Source organism: Cololabis saira, chromosome 14 (assembly GCF_033807715.1).
Source record: "Cololabis saira isolate AMF1-May2022 chromosome 14, fColSai1.1, whole genome shotgun sequence".
NCBI classification, from domain to species: domain Eukaryota; kingdom Metazoa; phylum Chordata; class Actinopteri; order Beloniformes; family Belonidae; genus Cololabis; species Cololabis saira.
Genome location: NC_084600.1, coordinates 13,376,572 through 13,395,530, shown reverse-complemented (window position 1 = coordinate 13,395,530; position 18,959 = coordinate 13,376,572). Strand labels below are relative to the sequence as shown.

The 18,959-nt window shown below is 43.1% G+C and overlaps 2 protein-coding genes across 2 annotated transcripts in view; one reads left to right on the top strand and one right to left on the bottom strand.

Annotated features, from left to right (window-relative positions):
• taok1b (TAO kinase 1b) overlaps positions 1-18,959 on the top strand; it is a 377,870-nt gene that overhangs the window by 59,743 nt on the left and 299,168 nt on the right. The gene's annotated exons all lie outside the window — the stretch shown is intronic.
• The window catches only part of LOC133459635 (reticulon-4 receptor-like 1), a 136,886-nt gene that overhangs the window by 5,612 nt on the left and 112,315 nt on the right, over positions 1-18,959 (bottom strand). Inside the window, exon 2 of the mRNA XM_061739774.1 lies at positions 677-1,131. Coding sequence (XP_061595758.1) covers positions 677-1,131 — 455 coding nt within the window. The remainder of the gene's footprint in view (positions 1-676; positions 1,132-18,959) is intronic.

Sequence of the window (18,959 nt, the reverse complement as noted above, 5' to 3'; positions counted from 1 at the left end):
TACATTTTTTGGCCATCTTTGAGCTTATGTTAGGCTTAACTGACTGAACATTGTAACATAGGCCTTAAAACAATAAAAATGCATTAAAGCGCTCAGGGTTTTTTATCATTTCAAATGATAAATCAAACTTGTACCAGACAGACTTTGCAGATGTGCCCCCTCTAGATATTTGAGCAGAACATTCATTGCAAACAGCCATTCTTGTATTATTCTTTGCCACTCTAAAATACTTCCACACTGCTGACATGTTTGCACCACTTCACTCCACGCTCTTCGCTGTTTGATTTCCTCATCTAAACGCACCTGTAATAGATTGATTTATGTGGTTTTGGTTCCACCTGCTGGTGAATGTTAGGTAAAATTCTTATGTTGTTAGTTTTTGGTTGGCCAACGATTTATGTGGTGCGCAACCATTACGGGAACGTTATGTGGTTAGTTTTTGGTTGGCCAACTATTTATGTGGTGCGCAACAGTTACGGAGCGGCCAGTCTATTTCCTTATATTACAACGCCGTTATTAATTGTTCGGTTTTTTTCCCACTTATTCCACCGAACACCGAAAGTGTTTTTTTTTGCCATTTTCGGCCGAACAATTTCGGTTACCGAACAATCGGTGCATCACTAGTGGCTGCAGATGCAATATACAGTGAGATGAAAGGCAGTTGTTACTGGAGCACCTGTAGGTAGAGATACTGGAGACTGTGCAGGCCTGCGAAGATCCCCGGGGGCAGGCTGATCAGGCCACAGTGGTACAGATGGAGGGCGTGTAGCCGGCCCAGGCCCAGGAAGGTGTCTGAAGCCACGGCCTTCAGGTGCCGGTTGTCTCCGAGGTCGAGCTCCTCCAGGCGGTCAAAGCCGTGGAATGTGGATGGTTGTATGTAGGAAATGTTGTTGGAGTACAGCCACAGCATGGTGGTGGTGGGCGAGAAGTGGCCCCGGAGGAGCCGCTGGATCTTGTTGTTCTGCAGGAAGACCCGCTCGCTTTGAGCGGGGATCCCCTCAGGCACGGCATGGAAGTTGTGGGCCTGGCAGGAAACGGTGCTGGGTGACGTGTAGCAGATGCAGTGGCGAGGGCAGGGCTGAGAGAGATCCAGGCCCCACAGAACCAACAGTAACTCCACCCCACCATAACCTGAGAGAAGAGAGACGTAGACGGACAGTTACAGAGTAACAGAGGGAGAGAAAAGCATAAAAGCATACAATTAATACAGCAAAAAATCATTTATTGGACACATCTTGAATGAAACACTCTTTCATCAGTTTACAAGGACATCATGTGGGAAAGGTCATCGCAAATGTTCACATAAATAACCTTTCTTACCCTTTGTTGTCAGCTTCAACTTGTACTAGAAGCCCAATCTCTAAACTCACAAGGTCATTTTTTTCTTGCTTCGTGAAAACTTTGAAAATTCAAGATGCCAGAGTAAAAAATACAATACTTGAACGAGTATTATGTCTTTTATTGTGTGGCAGCAAGAAAGGTGTGTTCATCCATAATTTTGTATTCCTGACAACAATCTTGACAAAAGTGCACGCACGCACGCACGCACGCACACACACACACACACACACACACACACACACACACACACACACACACACACACACACACACACACACACACACACACACACACACACACACACACACACACACACACACACACACACACACAGCAATCTATCATGCACAGTGTTATATCCTTCAGACACCTCTTAAGTTGACACAGAAATCGATGTTCCTCCTGTCTAAAAGCAAACACAGCGCATACCTGTAATACATTCCCACATCAAGAAAAACCAAGAAAAAGCAAAAGGGGAAGAGGCAGACAATGAGGGGAGGAACCCTCCGCAGCAGACCTGTGATGTGGAGATGACTTCTCTTTGTTTTTTAGATTCGCCTCATTTACATAACTCGCATTTATTTAATTTTTTTCTTGTGTTTGATGAGCAGGAAAAGAAAAATCAAATCAAACTTTATTTATGTAGCACTTTTCCTACTACAGTAAGTAGCGCAAAGTGCACAATCCTAAACATCATAAACATGTGGCTTGAGGAGGAAGCCAGAGGAACGATGGGGATCTATCTATCCACACCAGGAGCACCCCCCACCAATGACCATAAGGGCATCACCACGGGGGAACCGCCCAGATCAGGGCCGGCCGGCCGGCAGGGCAGTCCCCACGGCATCAGGCCGAGTAGGCATCGTCCCCGGTGTAGAAGAAGAAGAAGAAGAAAGGGCTGAGGGCAGAGACGAGTAGATACTGGGAGTCATTTCTGAACAGAGCCAGAAATAATACTCTTTTATATCATGTTGCATCCAATCTTGTTCAATTCAATTCAATTTATATAGCATCTATTACAACAGAAGTTGTCTCTAGTCTAGGATCTTTCCAGAGATCAGAACATAAACCCCCGAGCAATTATTACATAAACAATGGCAGGTAAAAACTCCCCTAGTGGGAGGAAAACCTTAAGCCAAACAGTGGCAAGAAAAACTCCCCTTTAGGAGGAAGAAACCTGGACCAGGACCTGGATCATAAGGGGGGCAGCTGGGCAGAGCAGGAAAAGAGAAAAGAGAGAATGAAGACCAGAGAAAGGAGAGACACAATGGCTAACTATTACACTGCAGGGATGACTATGTGAACATGTAGACAGCAGACACTGAGGTCAGTTGAGATGGTCCATGTCTGTCTTTTCCAATATAAATGTACTTTAATCTGACGCCTTGACGAGGATCATTCTGATCATTATGAAGTATCTTTAGACCTGTTATCAAAAATAAATAAATCCAAAATCAAAGTCAAAATAAAAAAATGTAATAGTCAACATTTTGTTTGCTGTGAGTCTTCAGTTAGAACAGCAGGAAGAGGCAAGCTGATGAATGATATCAACTGGCATACAGTATATAGAGAGGCACGTCTGTGTCGGTGATATGGACAGATGTGAGGGACAGACGCCAGTTTGGTCAGGACAGATCTGCTCAGTTAAAGAACAACATGTTCTCTAATGTCAGCAGAGGACACAGGAGTGTTATGCCATGTCTGTGTGGCCCGGTGCCACTGGTAACATCATATATATGTACAGTATGTTTGTCAGTAGGTCGTCCTGCATGCATGTGGCATTTTATGAGAGGCATATGCTGCATTTGACAAGTATGATCTTTACATAAAAAAAAATGCAGCTGCCATAGTGACACCTCATCTTCTTTTCTTTCATTTACCCACAGCAAATAAATATGGTGCAAAACTTCAATTTTGTTTGAATTAATGAATATTCATAGATACAGAGCTTTGAGGACCAACTACTTAATTATTTGTGGACATATGCACGTTTCCACCATTTAATGCCAAAGAATAAATAATTTAACATCAAACTAATGTAAAATTAAACTTTTTAAAGATGTATGATTAAAGAAGTCAAAAATGTCTTATGACTTATTACTGCACATTTTATATCTGTTTACACACAAAGAAGAAAGGAAAAGAAGAAAGAAATACGCAAAGATATCATATGCAAATCATTAAGACCCTATATACAACTTGACGTTCATCTGTTTTGTCATTTTATTTCCTCCTAAAGAGATGGGGTATACGTTGGACAGGTGAGCTGTCCATCCAAATGAAAGAAATGACCATGCACACTCACGCTCCGTGCTAATTGGATTGCTGGAGGAAGAAGAGGCTAACTTTGAAACCACAGCCCAGTTTCCAGTTCAACACAACCTGATCAAAAGTTCTAGTTTTTTTTGGGACCAATATCACTTCTGAGAAGAACAAAAAGAAAGGTGGAACAGTGGAGAAGACAGAGGAGAGCCTGTCCACCTGTGTCGACGCAACTCACCAATGAACCCATTTCAAGGACGTCTGAGTCCTCGGAACAGAGAAAATCCGACCCGGCCACTCAGATGGCAGACTCGTGCACATATCATAGTTGGGATGCCCCGATACCATTTTTTTCACACCGAGTAGGAGTACCTTAATTTGTGTACTTGCCGATACCGAGTACCGATACGATACTTCTACCACAAAGATAACTAGGCTAAAAATGCACTGAAAAGTGCAATGAATTGGAAGACAGGTTTTATTTGCAACAGATAAATTCAATAAAAATAAATAAAATGAGTAGAATAACTATTTTAAAGGAGCATGAGGCTCCTTTTAAGAAATGAGACTCTCTAGCGCCACCCTTCGCCACGACGGCCGTTGGGGGTACTGCAGCCAACAGTGAAGCCGGCACAGGAGAACGGGGAGAACGTGCATGCAGCGTCATGTGACGTCACATCCGCAGCCCAGCGCGGGAAATTTGGGCCCGAATTGCAGCACATTTTGCAGCACACAGCCTGTTCAAGGCAATGGAGAGATACACTAGAGGAATCATTCTTTTGGGTTTGGAACGCTTCATCTGACATTATTACTAGAAAACTTAAAATGTATACAGATTTTTTTCATAAAACCTGGCTCCATCCTGCCTCATGCTCCTTTAAACAAAACAATAATCTTTCAGTGTAAATAAAAAAGTCTCCACACTGGCACCGTCTTCACATTTAAGAAAATATCAAACATATAACATATCAATGAAACATCATATCGCGGTTCGAGTGCGTCGAGCAGACGGCGGAATCCTTCGTCTTCTCCAACTGACAGTGGCTGCTCATCCAGCGCTACATAACGGGTTAGAGCCTCCGTTATTTTAACGGTTGTCTCTTGCCTTTGTCTGCCACTTTTGCAGAACCTGAGCTAATGTTGCTGTTGTGGTCTTGCAGTAGCATTAGCAACCTCCGTATACTCAGCTTTATGATGCGCCTTGAGATGTTTTATCAAGTTGCTGGTATTAAACAACATATTCTCCTTTCCTCCTCTTGACACTTTAGCAGCACGTAGCTTGCAGTCTGCCTTGCTTCTGTCGTCCCTTATTTTGAAATATGTCCACACTGCTGACATCCCGCTCGCATTAATTGTCGCTATCTTGCCTGAAACGGCGCTGCCAGTCTCACTCACGGGTATCACTCTCTTCTCATCACCACGCTGACTGCCACTGCGTGGTACCGGAGAATTTTTGCGAGTATGAGTATGAGTATATGAGAGCAGTATCGGCCCTGATACCGATACAATATCGGTATCGGGGAATCCCTAATTCTAGTCATACTGCATCTGATTCATTTCCACATATGAATGCGGCCTGGAACTGATCTGAGAACATCTGAGCATAGGAACCATGTGCTTTGTAACCGCTCATATCTGATGTTAGGAGGAAAAAATACCAGTCCTGCAGAACACATGCATGCTCAAAGTATACCAATCCATATGCACTTGTGCACCCGCAAACCATGAAAAGTTGGGAGTAGGCTGATTAATACAGTATATTATAGTCACATTTATTACTTGTGGTTGTCCCGAGGAGCTTATAAGTTGATAAACTTGGTTAATCAAAAGTTATTGCTCTTCGCTGTAGCACGCAGCACAGCAGGCATTCAGTCTTGCATCGTGCCAGAATGATTTTAATCAGGCGTTGAGCTGTTATCGTCCTCCTTTAGTGTACTTCTTTGCTTTATCAACACATCTGCATCACCCTTTGTCACGTCGTGTTTGTTCTCCGGCATTATTCTCTTAACATCCCTACCGGCCTCTGTCACTGATATCTTTCTCTGTGTGCTGCTCTTCCCTTCCTGTTGTGTTTGTTAATTGGGTGTAAAGCTGCTGATTGCTACTTTGCGTGTACAAGTGTGTGAAATGTACATCTTGTACTTTGAATTCTCCCTGAGAATCAATAACAGCACCTGACTGAAGTGAAGGGGTCATTTCCTGAGTGGAGGGTCTTTTTTCCTCTTTTCCTTTGGTTTTGCCTCTCTGAAAGGGCATGGTAGTAAAACTTAATTGTTCCTTGGATATTGTAAGGGTCCCATCTCATAAGAAGAAGAGTTGCAACTTTAGTTGTCCCCCAAACTACGATTGTAACTATTTAATTTGTAATGCAAGTTTAAAATGCAAAAAACTACCCGTCAAGTTGATCCCACTGGTCCTGTTTTTTTTTTTTTTTTTTTTTTTTTTTTTTATCCAAATTGTCCTCAGAACGGGTCTGCTTGACAAATAATTGTACGGTAATAGTGCTCCTAGCATTGGTTTGCATTTCCAATTCCTTTTTATCCCTTGTTACCTTTTGTTTACCCCTGCAGTCTTTCATTCTTTATCTCTTTATTTTAATCATTAATTTATATCTGACTTCCCCTTTTACCTCTTTCATTCTTTCCAATTATATTCGCTTTCTGCTTTCCTCATCATGCACAGTAGTGTTTATGTGTTTCACATCTGAGGCAAATGTGTGCTGACTCCTGCTCATCTCTGCTCGAACGTTTAGTGTTTACAGTTACAGACTGAAAATTGAGAGGATGGTCTTTGAGTAGAGGACGTGCTTGAAATAAAGTGACTTCCCACCAGCATTTAGCCGTTGACACAACTCGGTCATCTGGAATGTGTCTTGTAAAGGATGGAGTTGTCTCTATTGCTAGGCCAAGACATTCAGCAAAAAGGTTTGTGAGCAAAAGAACAGCTCAGAGGTTACAATGCTGGAAGTAAACCACAACGTCTGCTTTTCTCAACTCAACAGTCATAAAGGCTTAAATGCTCCAAAAAGTACTTGTAACAAATAATCTGCTGCCATAACAGCTTTCCTCGAAGTGGCAAAGCTTTTCATGAAAACTTTGAGCCTGGCTGCAGGGGATTTGCATTAGTGAAGTTGGACACTGATGTTGGGTAATCTAAACTGACTTATGGTCATGTTTCCAAATCATCTTAAAGGTGCTGGATGTGGCCAAGGCCTCTGATTAGTCCCGCTTCTCCCCACAAAACTGGGAAAACTTTTTCTGTTTGGAAGAAAGGCCTTGATTTCATTATTTTCTATTTTTTTCTAATATTATTCCCCCTGCAGGTGCCAGTATTCTGCTTTCTGTGCTTGAAAGGAACACTGCAGGTAACAAGCTGTGGTTGTGATGGTAGCCATTCACAGCTAACCTGGCAGATGCTCCCTGAACTTTGCACAGTGGTTACTGTATCATCATGCAAATCACGTAGACGCCTCCATATGAAGTCAAACTGACTCTCACTGCAACTTTTGCATCATCTGTTTCATAAGTCTGGTCTAGTTCTCTTCTTTTTTTTTAGATGTTGTCTGATATTACCTGTGATTTTGATCTTGAAGTTTTTCCCCCTTATATGTGATTTCTGGTTTAGCTTCCTTTTTTGGTGTGTTTTGCTCTCCTGCCTGCTGTCTTCATCCCTCATTTATGAGTAAATTATTTTGTTTCATTGAATATCCTACCATGACAGTACTTTAGGATTAATACAATCATGGTTTTGCACTCCAGTCTCCCAGACCGCATGTTGTAGGTTCTTTACAATCAAATTGTGACACCATCACAACTAAACGTGTTAGAAAGATGGCCAACAAATGTGAGGTTGAGGTTATCTTAATTAGTTTTTGCAGGAAAGAAACTATAAAAACCTGAGTGTTGTAGCCTTCTGGGGAACAGCCGCAATGTTGCAGTATTGAAGTAAAACGTGCAGCTTGGCGAGAAGCTCGGGAGAAAATGTGGTTTGTGCATTCATCCCATGTTTTCTTCAACAAAGCGACTCCAGCCCCTTCAAACCTCCAGCACAGAGTGGACTTGTCAGTACAGAGGGAGAGTTCTCATTAGCATAAAGGAAAACAAACACTGTGTCACCCGCTGGCTCTTAAAAACTGCCAAACATAAATAAAGCATACTAACTTCACTCACCATTTGACAGTCAGTCCGTTGTTTTAGTGAACAGAGGCTTCTCCATCTGAGTCTAGGTTCCACTCAGCCACTAAAGTGTATGGATTAATATCTTCAGTATTTCAAATAAAGTGAATTCCTTTCCACCACATTGCCACCACACTGGTGTCCACTGTCTGATGCAGACCAGGGCAAAGAGGATGTGGCTGCGCCTGACCCATCAAGCTGAACAGCAGTGTTGGAGAAAAACATATCCAAAGCAGTCAAAAAATTTATGCAATTAAAGCTGCAAGCAGCGATGAACGGGCCCTTGCACCCTTGTTCATGGTTCAGGCTGCAGTGGAAGCGCTTGTATGATTTGCATGTAGATTCTTCAGGCCTGAGCATTTAGCAGATGACACCACCCACGACTCTCTATATCAAACCATTCAAAAGTTATGGCAGAGAATAGGGACTATCAAATATCGACCAATCAGAAGAAGGGGCGGGGCTCATTTTCACCAATTATGGCCAAGGACTCAAAACCGAGTCTGATGACACCACCCACGAGTCTTTATGTCAAACCATTCAAAAGTTATGGCACAAAGTAGGAACTATCAAATATGGACCAATCAGATGAAGGGGGGCGCACTTTTTGGCATCTCTCATCCCCAAGGTAAACGCTTTTGACTGAGAAAGGTAATGCGCATCATCGCAGGATCGAGATGCACATTTTGATGTATAACACACCTGGGTGCACGTTACGGTTCGGGCGAAGAAGCGGCCGAAGAAATGGCATAAATTGCACCAAAATTACACGATTAATTCAAAATGGCCGACTTCCTGTTCGATTTCGGCCATGGCGCCAAGAGACTTTTCTTTAAGTTGTGACATACAATAGGGCCTTCGCACTGTCAGTGCTCGGGCCCTAAATATTCAAAACGAATCAATTTTGTTAAGGGTGAAAGATCAGTCATGTGTGCTTTAGCACTGTTTAACCATATCGACCTAATCAGGACCAATCAAAGAGAGGGAACAGCCACATATCGCCCTTTTGCACTAGTCTCGCTTCTCCTCGGTTCTACCCGCCACGGCCCCGTTTTGCGCTTTTGCATTCGGGCTGAGGCGGGTAGAGCCGCTCCAAGCCGATACTATTTCTGTAACCATTCTGGCGAGGTTCTATCTCAGGGCTGAGCAGGGACTATTTCCGACGTCACCACCCTCCGTGCCACTGATTGGTCGGGGGCGGGGCCGTCATCACCCTCCGTGCCACTGATTGGTCGGGGCCGTCAGACGTTTAAATCAGGAAGTGGGAGTCAGCGCGAGGCGACTCGCAGCGATTTTATTATAAAGCGCAAAACGTCTGTTTGGTGATCCAACTCTGAGGTGCAGATGTTCATAAACCTGGTGGCTGACGAGAGAATTAAAAAAGGGATGTAGACGGGCTGTTTTACTCTCAGCCGCTCGCGGCTCCATCTGATTTCTGATCAGCGCCGACATGAACAAAGCGGTTGCGCAATCGAGTACATCACAGCAGCTTCACCCCAACCTGCCCACTTCTCCCCTGGATGTGGAAAAACACACGGGTGGAGCCGCGTCGAGCCGCGCCGGGCTGAGGCGAGACTAATGGAAAAGTGGCAATAGTTCTGGCCAAATCATACTATTCTAGCATTTCAGAGGTCAGTCTCCTGGGATTAGAAAGGTCATGTGGTCATAAGGCGTCTTACTAAAAGACCAACACATCCCCAGATGAACAACATCATGTGTGTTTTTTTTCATTATGCAATTATTTATCTAACTGCTTCTTGACAGCTTCAACAGGACTTACATCCTTGGGCACTGTTATTCACTGTTAATCCCTGTTAATCATCACCCCTTGTTGAACTGATCATCAGCAAGTATGGAGACTTTAAAAGCAGATGTTCTGGCACTTTGCCGTTCTGGGGCATTCAAGTGTTTATTAACACCATGCAAAGAGGGGAAGACATAGGCAGCTGCCTTATGGCGCTTTTCCACTAGTACCTACTCAGCCCGACTCGACTTGCCTCACCTCGGTTTTACGCTTCTCCACTAGGGGTCTAAAGTGCCGAGTAGATACTTTTTCTGTAACTACTCTGCCGAGGCTCTGAGTGTCTGAGTCGGGTTGTATCTGACATCATCACACTGGCAGTTTGACATAAAGACTCGTGGGTGGTGTCATCGGACTCGGTATTGAGTACTTGACCTTCATTGGCCTGAATTAACCCCGCCCCTTCTTCTGATTGGTCAATATTTGATATTCCCTATTTTCTGCTATAACTTTTGAATGGTTTGACATAAATACTCGTGGGTGGTGTCATCGGACATGGTTTTAAGTCCTTGACCATAATTGGTGCAAATTAGCCCCGCCCCTTCTTCTTATTGGTCGATATTTGATGGTCCCTATTCTCTGCCATAACTTTTGAATGGGTTGTGATAAAGACTTCTGGGTGGTGTCATCGGACTCGGTTTTGAGTCCTTGACCATAATTGGTGCAAATTAGCCCCGCCCCTTCATCTGACTGGTCGATATCTGATAGTTCCTACTTTCTGCCATAACTTTTGAATGGTTTGTCGTCGCTAGTTTCATCCGCTAAATGTCCAGGCCTGAAGAATCCACATGCAAGTCATACAAGCTTCCACTGCAGCCTGAACGTGCACAAGGGTGCGAGGGCCCGTTCATCGCTGCTTGCCGCTTTAATTTTCCTTGTTTCTCTCATTCTCATTCCTCCACGGCGATAATTATATGCAGACAAAAAAAACACAAAAAGAAAGGAAGGAAAAAAAAGCAGCACGAGCACACATGCTGCTCCTCAGGCCATCGTCACAACCGCCTTCCAGGAACGACTTGGCATCTGCAGGAGACACCTGCCACTCACTCGGGCAAACACCAGCAGAAAGTGAGAGAAGGCAGGAAGAGGAGAGATGGGGAGCCAGTTAGAGGAGGGACAGGCAATATCATGCTCACAGGAAAAGGGAATGAGAAACTCTTATAACATGAAAGACGAAGCAGGAAAAGAGAGGCACAGCACGACAGTGTGGGAGGGAAAGAGCAGAGGACGAGTGAGACTGTAGCTAAAAAAGGATGATGGAGATGACAGGGCTCTAGCGTGAAGCTCAGACGGTTATATAGATAGGTGTGTGAATGTCTGCCTGTTCTGCACACAACACAAGTGTGACTTCCGTCAAACTGCCAGCAATCCTGTGACCTTCTGTGAGGCGCATAATCGAGATTAGGTGTTTAACCAATAAATGCGCAAATAAAAACTGAGAGACTTTAAAAAAACAGCAAGGAGGCAAGGAGCGAGATGGGGTGAAAGATGTAGGGGGGGGGGGGGGTCAGGCACTCAATGCAGCTCCTCTCTTGTTACTGGTTGATTTAGTTTAGCATAATCCCAAAGATCATTTAGCATTGCTCATTCAAATGATGATAAATCTCTGCCAGAGTTAATGAGAGATTTAAATGGCATCATTTCTTCAAAGACACAGCAGAAATATCCCTGCTGTAAATAATCCTCCCCTCTCACGTAATACAGTACATAACTATTGCATCCATCTTCATTGTGGAGACAAATCGGGTCAATACCCCCAGCGCTGCATCACTGATTCTTTTAGTCCCAGGAATTACTATTTCATAGTTTTTGAAAGTTATTTTTTACAAAGTCTTCCCAGATTTGACCCTAAACAGATTAGAAAAAAAATAAAAAATAAAAACTTGCTGACCGTACAAAGTAGGAGTAACATCAGGTTATGTAGAAGAGATGTCGTTTCTGTCATATTGTTCAGAGGATGTTTTAGAAAGTTAATCCTAAAACATTTTGCACATTGGAATCTCTCCAAATACCGAAATACCAAAAATGCTTGTTGTTCCACTACTTATTCGTGGCAAATAGCTCATATTATACTATAAATGACGTGTTGAATTTCAGACATTCAATAAGCAGACATTAGTGAAGTTACTATTACCGTTACCGTTCAGACAAGATGGACATTAGTCAATGCTTGACTTCCTCGGCTTCCTTGGTTCAGCTAGCTCTTTTTAAACCTGACTGGTTGCATGTGCTTGATGTTTTTGAAGAACCGTCTTTCAAGAAAGGGTAGAATTCCTTTTATAGTTCTTCAAGTTGCCATTCAACTATTTTCTTTATTTCTTTATGTTCGGTCGTATACAAGTTTTGTCCTCATAAAACAACAAGTGATGGGATGTAACGTTGCAGCAAACTGGTGTTTATTCTAGTTTCAGTTCCATTAGGACATAACTACTGGATGCAATGGTTTCTGACAGTTTGGTCACTATGTGTCCTTGAACGTACCACCATGTGTTCAGAATTGTCATTTCCTGTGAAGTATGTAAAAACAGGGAAATGAAAACGTACAGACTGGGTTATAGCTGTCTTTGATGCATAAAAACCCAGTGGTGGTAGTACCTTAAATATTGTAAAATGAAAACAGAAATTCCTTCACCCTGGAATCTCAAGCACAGTGGTATTGCTTGTCTATTCCAGCAGGGAAGCAGTGTTAAAGGAAAAAAAAAGAATTAAATGTTCATTACCACAAACTACCTCCAGGAGTATCTCACATCTCTAAGCCTGCTTGCAAGCTACATTTTAAGGAATAATTAAGTTTAGGTATTTTAATTAGCACTGGACCAGGGTGGTCCATTTTCTACTGTTTGACTGCCCCAGAGGTCTAATTTTTGCAACTCCCCCCCGCCCCACACAGCCCGCCATTGTGACATCTGTTCAGCAAATAACATAACAGCCCATTAAAATATACATGTACACACACAGCTATGGTTAGTAGAAGTGAACGTGTGTTAGTGTGACAGAGAAAAGACCAAACGCAAAAATAACCTCCACCCTCTTCACGTGCAGTAATTGGGTCGTTTGAAAGGCTAAGCTTGTCTCAACACTAATCAGGCTCTAATTACACCCAGAAAAACGTTGCCCATGTTTTCCCCTCACACACAAACACACATGCTCTCTCTCCAGATGATGTAGACGATGCAGGTCACAGCTTTCCTCATTTAAATCTGATCTAGTAGTGGAAGCCATTAGGCAGTACACAGGGCAGCTATTTACAGGATTTTCATGGGTTTAATGTGTAAATCTAGCATGCGCATTTGTCTCTAGCATGCAAAACACCTGCAAGTGGAATACGACAGTTGCAGGAGAGCGTTTCTGCATGGTGAGCTCAAAGAACAGCGTTCATGGATGACGAGGTGTGCTCCGAGGGCACGTGTTTTCAGTATGTGCACTAGTGAGGTTCAACAACTATAATTATATCAACATAGATAATCTGTTTACTAAAGACTTAAGATAACATTTCAAAAAGTAGTTAAGCTTCTGGCACATATGCGCGGTTGTGCTGGCAACAGGGCTAATCTGGAAACATCACCTGATGTCCTCCCCGTCTTTGTGCTCTTAATGTTTAACGTTTGACCTTTACATGTTACGCTGTACAACATATACTGGGCTAGCTAGTAAGTGCAGCTTTTTTAACCTAAAAAATATGTTGATTATCATCTTTAACTTGGGACAATGTGCATAAGAATATAAGACTGGAGTCTTAAATGATGGTGTTAGCTTTGCAGACAGCAGACATGGAGTGGTCCTGGATCGATGCCCTGACACCAACGTAATGATTTATAAATGTTCACTGTTGTCACATTAAAACTGCATCAATTTTCTTTCCCTCTTTACCTTCCCTTTTCAGCCTTGGTGACATGCATGTGCTTGACGTTTGCTTGTGAAAGCAAAGCTGCGGTCATGTTTGGGGTTCCCAACAAGCATTAGTGGTGGTGGACAAACTTCTTCCAGCAGCACCAGAACATTTGTTCATGCTGGTCTGGGTTGGGATAGCTTAAAGTGTGAACTGAGGAAAGGCGGAGTAAGCTTTATTCATACTTTGAATCTTATATGATGTAAAGGTGTTACAATATCCACAGCAACAATGCATTCTGAATCATGCAATGTATTTTTGTTTTTGAGATAACCTTTCCTTCTGTTTCTAGATGAGCCACTGTTTTGGATTTCCTACCACTGCAGCATATCCAGCTTTAGCTTCGTCTCACCTGCATGCCTCCTCTGTCCCACTCTGTGATCAGTCCTCTCTTATACTCTCAATTACAGTATCTATTAATGGTAACGTTTATTGTCTTCATCCTCATGGAGCTGTTGATTTATCTGTGTAATAAACTGAGTTTATTATGCATCAGTGCCCTTAGTGATTATGTAATTCTATAGCTACCGTCTCACTCAGCCTGTACCATGGACACCCTCAGGTTAACAGAAACCATGACTATTTCAGCTAATAATAACACCTCTAGGTTAGAATATCCAGAAGTATAAAAGCTCAGGAAAAAAGAAAAATGCAAAAAGCATCTATGCAATGTTTTTCCGATTCACATGCACCAACGATTTAGGAAATCCCATGTGAGACTGGTCTGCTATTGGGAGCCATGGGAGATCACCGGGTCGCCAACCCTGTGATCAATGAACAACCTGCTCTAACATTATCACCACAGCCCCCGCTCAGCAACACACAAGCTTACAGGCAATAATGCAGATCCAAAATGACACATACACACTGTACACACGGATGAGTACCCCTACGGAGCGACCACCACACCAATCATAGGAATTTCACAGCTGACTGAAGCTGATCTGGCAGCAGGAGTCTGCGCCTCCCGAAGTGCTGCACACATGTGTACGTGCCGGTGGAGGATGTGCACTCCTACGTGCACATCCCCGCTCTCCTCACTCGGGTTTTGGTTGAGAGGCTGGATGCCCCACTGTGTCTCTCTGGCAGATGTCCTCTGTGGAAGACGGTGAGAAATGGGTCCGTTCAACACGCCAATGAAAAAAGAAAAAGAGGGTGCAGCAGGGGGCCGAGCTGCTTCTTCTCTTAATAGCCGTTTGTCCAAGTCTCCCAGCGCTTGGACAACCTCACTTCCTCTTCTTGTGACTAAATCACTCCCTGCTATTTCCTCTACTTTGGAGGTATGAATCACCCTTTGTAGGCTTCCTCCACTGTCCTCCCTCATCTTTGTATAGTTTCCCATTTGTCTTCATTTCAAAGTCTGTTAAAAGTGCATCAGGAGTTATTATTATATAAATCTCTCTTAGCGATTGCCCATGTTCTTTCACCTTGTTTACACAGTGTTTGCTTTGGATTCTCTCAGAGGGAAGTTTCTGTCATGCTTGGGGATTACATTTGGAAATCAGACATGCAAAGATTCAAGAAAAGAGAAGAAAAGAGGATGGAGCCACAAGGTGCAGAGATGGGAGGATTACTAATCCAAATACCCCGAATGTCCTGTGAAGTGTGCGATTGCAGCGCAGTGACATGTCCGAGAGATCATCTGTCACCAGGCTGTTTCATGGGATAACATGCTGCTGCTCAACACTTGCCTTTGACGGAGCCAATCACAGGCAGGCGTTGGCCATCTTTCAGCCTAATTGGACAAAACAAGAGGGGGAGATCGGCACTGGGTCTCTCATTAAACAGGCTCCCAACGGAGCATGACTTGAACTGCGATGGAACCGGCAGCGCTTGATGCAATCAGTTACGTTCCAAACCACGTCATCCGAAAGCTGACAAATGTGGGACCTACAGCGACAAAATGATTAATGACTTGAGAGCAAAACTACATGTACAGTATCCTGCACTGGAATTAAATTTCAGGATCATACCCTCCGTGTGAATCCAGACCGTCACACTGTTTCTAATCATTTTCAACCGACAGTAATATAACAGTTCTGGAAACACCATTAGCATGATATTACCGTTGCAAAGTTCGACACTTCCCCTTCGGCCCACTTCTGTTGTTGTCATTTTTCACATCATGCTGCTTGCGGAAAATGCATTCAGGTGGGGATGACAGAAATAGTGGAGAGGAGACATCACTCAGGATTTATGAGAGAGGCAATGAGGAAGAGAAGGGAAGAACAGGAGGCGCTGCAGCTTTTTTCTTTTTTTTTACACCAGCCAAAGACAGATAGATGAAGCAAGAAAAGCATCTCAGTTAAGCTCTTTTTATCAGTCCCAACATCTGGCCAAGGTTGCTGGTTAAACTCCAGCATTAGTCATAGAGTTTGGCATGCTGTGCAGGTTTGCATGGTAACGTGAAGTGTCTCATCCTATTAGCTTGTGATGCTGATCCCTAATGGCTTTCTTGGGTCATTCCTCAAAGGTGGTGGTCAGTTGTTTTTTTAACTGCCTCTATATTTTTGTGAATTTGTTCCTCTGCTCTGTATTGTTAGACGTAGATGGCCCCGAAGGGTTTGCAGCCTGCTACTGCACAGAGAATGGCAGCTATACAGCTTGAATTCACAGCCGCGACAATAGATTCTGGCAATGACTCAGTCTCAGCATGAGAACAAACTCCAAACATAACCCAAAAAAAAAAAACCCTTATATACACCCTTCAAACCAGTCGTGCTACACAGTCATAATCTCTGCAGGTGACCTTTGATGCACATGAAGTGCTTTGAAACCACTAAATATAATACTTCACTTTGAGGAGACATTACAGAGTTCATGCTTAATAACACTGTGAAGAAAGTCACTGAAAATCAATGCAATTCTTTTGGAGTGGTTATTTCTACTCTCTTTTGTTTGCTCTTGTTACTCAAAAACCTCAGTGGTATGGTGTGCATGTAAAACAAAAAGTATTGGCTCAGGGACCACTTAAACCATTGCATTTATTTTTTGTTCTTCTGTGCTGCTTCAGTGTGAACAGCAATACAGACGAGATGATGGGTTTAACGTTAAATTATTTGAAAGTGTAAATCTATTAAAAACCTTAATTTGCAGGGAGTGCTGACATTCAAAACAGAACTGAAGCTAAAATACAGTATGCTGTTTGAAGTACTGGCTTATCTAAACACCTTACATTCACAGCTATTAAACATGGACAGAAGTGGAAAGAGTACAGTTGTTGTTTTTTTTTGTTCTGTTGGTTTAAACATAAAATACAGACAGTATCTTGTCTTTTCCTTTCCCATATCACACACTGTCTATAAAAGCAACATCATTTCTAGTCCAATCTGGTGGCGTCTAGCTTCTGCTTGTGTTGACAATAAACGTATTATTCTGTGAGCAGAACTAGGGGTGTCAAATTAGCGCATTGATTGTGATTAATTCATTACAGGCATTATTGTTTTTAATCGCTTAATCTATTTTTTAATCTGTACACTGTGGACACTGATTGGCTGTCTCTGTGTGTGGGCGTGTCTAGCTACGCTGGTAGACTCTCATTGTAGCTGGACAGTTGGGGGGGGGGGTGATAATGGAGGAGCATGTGAAAGTTGTCGGTCCAGTAAAAGGGGAATTTACATTTCCAAAATGCCCCGATGGCACCATTGATAAAGTTAGAAAGGACTTTCTTAGCAGCGAAGCAGCTTAAGTTTAGCCACATAAATGCAAAGCACCCGGTCGCGAGTGTAGCCGCAGCTAAAGTTAGCAGCAACAATGTTACTATAGCAACGATGTTACCACAGCAACGATGTTACCACAGCAACGATGTTACCACAGCAACGATGTTACCACAGCAACGATGTTACCACAGCAATGATGTTACCACAGCAACGATGTTACCACAGCAAAGATGTTACCACAGCAACGATGTTACCAACAGCAACGATGTAACCACATCAACGATGTTACCACAGCAACGATGTTACCACAGCAACGATGTTACCACAGCAACGATGTTACCACAGCAACGATGTTACCAACAGCAACGATGTTACCACAGCAACGATGTTACCACATCAACGATGTTACCACAGCAATGATGTTACCAACAGCAACGATGTTACTACAGCAACGATGTTACCACAGCAAAGATGTTACCACATCAACGATGTTACCACAGCAACGATGTTACCAACAGCAACGATGTTACCAACAGCAACAATGTTACCACATCAACGATGTTACCACAGCAACGATGTTAGCACAGCAACGATGTTACCAACAGCAACGATGTTAGCACAGCAACGATGTTACCAACAGCAACAATGTTACCACAGCAACGATGTTACCACAGCAACGATGTTACCACATCAACGATGTTACCACAGCAACGATGTTACCAACAGCAACGATGTAACCACAGCAACGATGTTACCACAGCAACGATGTTACCACAGCAACGATGTTACCAACAGCAACGATGTTACCACAGCAACGATGTTACCACATCAACGATGTTACCACAGCAACAATGTTACCAACAGCAACGATGTTACCACAGCAACAATGTTACCACAGCAACGATGTTACCAACAGCAACGATGTTACCACAGCAACGATGTTACCACATCAACGATGTTACCACAGCAACGATGTTACCAACAGCAACGATGTTACCACAGCAAAGATGTTACCACAGCAACAATGTTACTACAGCAACGATGTTATCAACAGCAACGATGTTACCAACAGCAACAATGTTACCACATCAACGATGTTACCACAGCAACGATGTTAGCACAGCAACGATGTTACCAACAGCAACGATGTTAGCACAGCAACGATGTTACCAACAGCAACAATGTTACCACAGCAACGATGTTACCACAGCAACGATGTTACCACAGCAACGATGTTACCACATCAACGATGTTACCACAGCAACGATGTTACCAACAGCAACGATGTAACCACAGCAACGATGTTACCACAGCAACGAAGTTACCACAGCAACGATGTTACCAACAGCAACGATGTTACCACAGCAACGATGTTACCACATCAACGATGTTACCACAGCAACGATGTTACTAACAGCAACAATGTTACCACATCAACGATGTTACCACAGCAACGATGTTAGCACAGCAACGATGTTACCAACAGCAACGATGTTAGCAACGCAACGATGTTACCAACAGCAACAATGTTACCACATCAACGATGTTACCACAGCAACGATGTTACTACAGCAACGATGTTACTACAGCAACGATGTTACCACAGCAAAGATGTTACCACAGCAACGATGTTACCAACAGCAACGATGTTACTACAGCAACGATGTTACCAACAGCAACGATGTTACTAACAGCAACAATGTTACCACATCAACGATGTTACCACAGCAACGATGTTAGCACAGCAACGATGTTACCAACAGCAACGATGTTAGCACAGCAACGATGTTACCAACAGCAACAATGTTACCACATCAACGATGTTACCACAG